Genomic DNA, 6,716 nt, shown 5'->3' with positions numbered 1-6,716 from the left:
AATGATAATATAGTACATCAACTTGGGTTAACTTATCAAATTTATAACCCAAGATATAATAAGATTTTGATAACCCTATAAAAAAAAATTAAAATAAATTATGAAGGTCAACTCCTAATCAACCTCATATTTAAGGATGAAATTGAAAAATAAAAATATAAGTTTAAAAAAAAACAAAAATTTACTCGAGTTAACCTACCAAACTTGTAACTCGGGTAATAAAATTAGGATAACCTCATAAAAAAACACAAATTTCAATTTTCAACTAGCCCAATATTAAAGAATAAAATTAAAAAAATAATTTAAAAAAAAAATAAAAAAACCCAACCCAAGTTAACCCCAACTAAACAAAAAAGTAAAACACAAATGATTTCTAAAGTTCCACTTCCAACAAATTCAATGTTGAAAATTGAAATTATAAAAAAAAAAACTAAATCTATTAGACAACCTCGTATTAAAGAATAAAATTAAAAAATAAAAATAAATAAATAAGATTATTGAGTAGTTGAAGGGTAAAATTGAAAACAAATCAATTAAAAAAGAACACCAAAAAATAAATCAAGTCAACCTACCAAACCCATAACTTGGATCATGAAATAAGGATAACAACATAAAAAGCAAAAAATAAATTAAAAATTTTAATTAAAAAAGAAAAAAATAAATTAACTTAATTTAGATCAACTAGTCAAACTCGTGACATGGATCTTGAGATTAAAATAATCTCATAAAAAGCAAATTGAAAAAAATTACAAAGTTCAATTTCCAACCATATAATATTAAAAAATGAAATGAAAAAAATAAATTAAAAAAATAGAAAAAAAATCGATTTAACTTTTTAAAATTGCATCATGAGTCATGAAATCAAGATAAACTCATTGAAAAAAATACAAAAAAATACAAAGCCCCTCTTCCAATATATATAATATTAAAGGTTAAAATTGAAAAAAAATAAATAAACCCATAAAATCAATATAAAACCCAACATAAAAAAATATAAAAGAAAGCATGAAACTACAATCTATTTTATATTCCACCATAAATCATTTTTTCAATTCTTTTGTTATTATGCAGCATCCATAATTCTCTCAGTCATTTCTGATGTATGAAATTGTAACACACACCCGCGCTAAGAAGTCCAAATATTACGCAAAAATCTTTTAATCTCCTACAAGTTTCAATTGCAAAACTCTTTGTTTGTTTTGCAAATATATATATATATATATATATATATTCTTGAGTAACATATTTTTTATAGAAAATATTTTTTTTAAAATATGTTATTTATATGGATTAAGGTATATATTTTTCAATGATAATAATAATATGAGAAAAGTTATAATGTTTATAATAATGATAACGATGATAATTATTATGATAATATTTATAATGGTAATGATATCATTATTGATTATAGTTACAAGATAATGATAATTTTAATGGTAGACGTATTAATAATAATGATTATTATTATTATGATAATAATGATGCTATAAAATTATTACATGATGATAATAAATGGTTATTACTTTGATAATAAGATTGTGGCAATGATTATGAAAATAGCTATGGTTGTAGGTGGATGGTGATGATGTAAAAATAATAATTATTATAATTGATATTTTGGTGGTGATTATGTAATAGTAATATTAATGAAGTCAATATATATATATTTCAAATTAATACTTTTCAAAGATGGGCTGAAATAGATTTTTTGTTAATTTATTTTACAGTGAAAAATAGAAAATTTTTTTTCTAAAAAATACTTTCCACAAAACAAACATATTTAACTTCCAATTTAGTAATTTGCATACCTATTTTATAATTGTTTCGATCATTCAGTGAATGCACGGTATGATTGTCATTTTTTTTTTTTTGTGTGTAATTGCATTAAATTAAAAAAAGAAATTTTCAATCATGTTAAATTCATTCCTTTCGTCTATCCCTTTTCTTTTATTTGTTAAGATAAGACACCTTTTATTACCATGTCTTGTTAGATAAAAAACCACTTTCCTTGATTACTTGCCATAATAAACGGTTACAATGCAAACCAAAAACAAACAAATAAATAAATCTCAAGAAGAAAGTATGAATACATTGGCACAGGTTTATATTCAGCACGTTTGAATAAAATGAAATTTAATTTCTTAAAATAAATAAGATATTAACTCCTCTAATTAATATTTCTAAAAAAAAAAAAATTAATATCACAACTAATTTTTTAAAAATACTCATCTATTTTTTTAAATTTTTTTTTAAAGAAACAAGATAAAGATAAAAAAGATAATATAGAAAACAAAATAAATTAAATTTTACCTCCTAAATATATAAATTCAACTTATTTATTAATTAAATTCAAATCAAACATTTCACCTAAATTAAATGAACCCACGCAAACAGTAAGACCATGAATAATCCTTCGTTTATCTTCAACTTACCACGTCCAATACCAGATTTATATTTTCCATGTCAATTTTTCTTTTCTCTAGTTCAGTTGTGGCTTTGGTCAAGTATCTCCATTTCCAGGCATCAGGCCTTGGTGAGCGAGATCTTTCACCTTCCTGTTACGTTGCCAGTTTTGGAGCTTTGACCTTAATCTATCATTGATGAATCAGCTAGAAACAACACATGAAAATGAAAATATGCAGCAATATCTTCATATATATATATATAGCCGATTCATATGTTCTGTTTTGAAGGCAAGCTGCCATTGCGCCATAAAGACCAAGAATAAAGCCTAGCTCCAACTTCAAAATCCAAGGTTTCCGGTTTCCAGCAAGGCAGCAATCCTGATCAAGTCTCGCAAATAGAAATTCCAAAAGGAAGATGTGAACTAGGTCCCTCCATCTATATTTTCCAATACTTCTCTTTTAATTTCCAAAAACTAAAATTGTTTTCACACTAATAAACTGTCACAAAGTACTAAAAACGAGAGGGTGTAACCAAGCCCTTCTCAATGAAAGGGAAAACCACAAGAAAACACAACAATGATCATATTATACAATCACATTCACATTTTGGTGTGATAAAATTGCAGCCACTCAGTGTATAAGTTGTGAAAGAAAGTAACAAATACATACAAGATTGCAAGTTTCATGCTTCGTTCTCCACCTCATCTACATTTTTAATTATTTATTTCCTACAGATTTGAATGAAACCTAGAGTTTTTATTTTTTCTCCTTCTAATCTACAGTTAATTCCAAGATGGTGGTAAGTCTGGGTTTTCTATATCTTCTAAGAAGTAAAGACGAGCATACAACACTTACAGATGAAAGAGCCATGCAAGCACCGGCTACCCATGGTGGCAACATGATCCCTAGCGAAGGAAAGAACATCCCAGCAGCAATAGGTATTGCGATCACATTGTAAGCCATGGCAAAAATATAATTCAATCTAATGCGAGAAAAGGTTTTTCTTGAGAGATCAATGGCTGTGATTACATCCTCCAAGTTATTCCTCATCAAGACATAGTCAGCAGCTTCTATGGCGATATCTGTCCCCGCACCAATAGCCATGCCAACATCTGCAGCAGCAAGAGCAGGAGAGTCATTGATGCCATCACCCACCATTGCTACAATGCTTCCATCCTTTTGAAAAGACTGAATAACATCGGCTTTGCCAGCTGGCATTACTTCAGCCCTAACATCTTGAATGCCCACCTGCTCAGCGAAAAAGTACTTCAAGACTTTTTAGTTTTTTTTATATCATAAACCTTTCAAACATTACAAGGAAAACCTGAATTTATTTTCGTTGCCAAAAAAAAAGCCCACCCAATGTAAATCGATATTTTCTTTTTCACAAAGAAAAATCACAACAGTTTGTTTTTGTCCTACGAGCAGGCAAGTGAAACTAAAATCAGCATATAACGAGCCATTTAGCACAATAACAATGACCAACAAGAAGCTAGTAAGGGAGCACTTTGTTTCAAAAAGAGACCTATCAATAACAGCACAAATGCGAGGGAATGAGCAATAAATGATGCCAGCAACCAACAGTTAATCAACAAAATTAAGAATCTATCTGTTGTTTCATGTGGGTTACTAAACACATCATCATCAACTGTAAAATCACTACTAAAAACTGTTATAAAACATGTCATAATACAAAATTTTCACTTCATGAGAAGTATAGAAAAATAATATTTTGGTAAAGATAAAAACAAAACTGTCACAGCAGAACGTCAAAGGATTTGAGATTCTATTGTCTTGTTGGAATTAAGAGAAACGTAAAAGATAGATCAGAACCAGGATATATAAATAGGGTTTTTTCTATTACCAGAAAGTTGGTGTCTCCTTTTATGAAAGAGTGGACACTGACAAGGTGATTATTGCATTCAATTCAATCATGAGTTTACAAACTGTATATAATTGTGTGAAAATAGATTGTCCTTTGTGGAAATGGTAGGTACCGCTACCAAAGTTTCTGGATAAAATTTATGTGCGAGACAGCATAGAAATTACTACATTATTGACCGACGCTACACTATAGATTGATTCAAATTTTTCTTGAACATAAAAAAAAAACTGATCAGATGTTGCTAATGTTTTTTTCTGCAAAAAAAATTAAATTGGGTGAAGGTTGACCTAATATAACCATGTTAACTTTGTAAGTCAAAAAAACAACTCATACAACCCGTAAAAACATAGTTTTATTGGAAAAAAATTCAAAATAATTTCTTTTTTTAATATTAGGATAACAATTTATTGGATTGACTTAGGTCAACTTAGGTTAACATGTCAAATCCGTGACCTGAATTATAAGCCTACGATAACTCCATATAAAGCAAATCAAAATAAATTATGAAGCATAATTCTCAATCAACTCAATACTGAAGGATGCAATTGAAAAAAATATTAAAAATGACCTTAAAAAGTGACCCAAGTGAACTTGTCAAACCAGCTTGGGTCATAAGACTAAGATAACCCTATGTAAAGAAAATCGAAACAAATTACAATCCTCAATTCACCCAAATGTTGAAGAATAAAATTAAAAAAAAATCAATTAAAAAAAACATGAGTCAATCAACCAAACTTATAATCCAGATAATCAAACCTAGAAACCTCATAGAAAAAATAAAAAAAAATTACTTGATTTAACCTGTCAAATCCGTGACTTTAGTCATTAGACTGAAATAACTATATAGAGAGTAAATCAAAACAAATTATAAAACTTAATTTCAATAACCTTTGTCAGACCCAATTAAAAAATAAAATTTATAAAAATTTCTAATTAAGAAAATGACCCAAAAAGAGAGTCAAGTCAACCCGGGTTAATCTATTATGCACTATTATCAGGTCACGAGATAGAAATAACCTGATAAGAAACAAACCAAAACAAATCATGAAGCCTAATTTTCAATTAAACACGATATTAAATGATGAAATTAGAGGAAAAAATCAATTAAAAAAAAGAAGAAAAATAACTGAGTCCACTAGATTAACCTACTAAACTCGCGATCCGAGTTATGAGATGCAGACAACCCAATAAAAAGCAAACTTAATGTTGAAAGACTCGTGACTCATGAGACTAAAATAACCTTTTAGAAAGAAAATAAAAAAACAACCTGATTTAACTGAAGTTAATATGCCAAAACGCGTGACCTTAATCTTAAAACCAAGATATCCTAATAGAAAACAAATAAAAAAAATTATGAAGCTCAATTACTAACCGACCCAATGTTAAATGATGAAATTGACAAAAAAATTCAATTAAAAAATGACACAAAAAATGACTCCAATCAACCCGGGTTAACCCGTTATGCACTATTCTCGGGTCATGAAGCTGAAATAACATAATAGAAAGTAAACAAAACAAATCATGAAGTTTTATTCTCAATCAACTGAATATTAACTAATGAAATTGGAAAAAAAAAGTTAATTAAGAAAAAAAAACTTGAATCAACCAGGTTAACTCGTCAAATTTACGATCCGTGTTATGAGAATATGATAACTCAATAAAAACCAAATGATGAAATTAAAAAAAAAAACATTAATTGAAAGAAAATCAAAGAAGAAAAGAAAAAAAAATTGCAAAGCATTGATATTCAAATGAATAGGCTTTTTGAGGAGTTATAGTTAATAATACAAACCTCCTTAGCAACTGCACGTGCTGTCCTCCAATTATCCCCTGTCACCATGACTGGGTTGACACCCATTTTCAGAAGGCCCTCAATTACTACAGCAGCTTCTCTCTTTAATGGATCTGCAATCCCCAAAACACCAATTATTTTGTCATCAAACGAAACAAGGACGCCTGTCTTTGCACTTTCTTCAAGCTCTACTACAAAATGTTCTACTTGGTCTGGAATGGCAATTCCATTCTCAGTCATAAGTTTCCGGTTACCAACCTGTTAAGGATACAGTCCTATGAGTATTCCCAGACATGATTGAACATCTTTCTAGAGATTAAAGCTGCAATATATGTGACAGGTTTATGCCAAAGAACTCACCAAGATTCGTTTTCCATCTATGAAGCACTTCACACCACTTCCAGGATGAGCCAAGAAGTCTGAGACATCAAGAAGCCACCCAGAGATTGTAGACCCTTTGCTGGGGGTTTGGCCATCATTGGTTGCAGGAGGGTCATCAAAGGAATGGAAATGGCGTGCATGTTCCACAATTGCTTTTGCCAATGGATGTTCACTGCTAGCCTGAGACATGTGAACAGGGTAATGGGGAATCAGAGATTGTTTTTATATTTTTGAGTGGGGGGGGGGGGGG

At 29.5% G+C, this 6,716-nt stretch overlaps 1 protein-coding gene across 1 annotated transcript in view; it reads right to left on the bottom strand.

Moving 5' to 3' along the window:
- Window positions 1–2,968: 2,968 nt before the first annotated feature.
- The window catches only part of LOC105130985 (copper-transporting ATPase RAN1-like), an 8,884-nt gene continuing 5,136 nt past the window's right edge, over window positions 2,969–6,716 (bottom strand). The window contains exons 6-8 of the mRNA XM_011033733.1: window positions 6,446–6,669; window positions 6,086–6,343; window positions 2,969–3,656 (exon numbers count right to left, since the gene is read on the bottom strand). Coding sequence (XP_011032035.1) covers window positions 3,180–3,656; window positions 6,086–6,343; window positions 6,446–6,669 — 959 coding nt within the window. The 3' untranslated portion in view covers window positions 2,969–3,179. The remainder of the gene's footprint in view (window positions 3,657–6,085; window positions 6,344–6,445; window positions 6,670–6,716) is intronic.

Source organism: Populus euphratica, unplaced genomic scaffold (genome assembly GCF_000495115.2).
Source record: "Populus euphratica unplaced genomic scaffold, PopEup_1.0 scaffold43.1, whole genome shotgun sequence".
NCBI classification, from domain to species: Eukaryota; Viridiplantae; Streptophyta; class Magnoliopsida; order Malpighiales; family Salicaceae; genus Populus; species Populus euphratica.
This window is presented reverse-complemented; position numbering and strand designations above follow the sequence as displayed.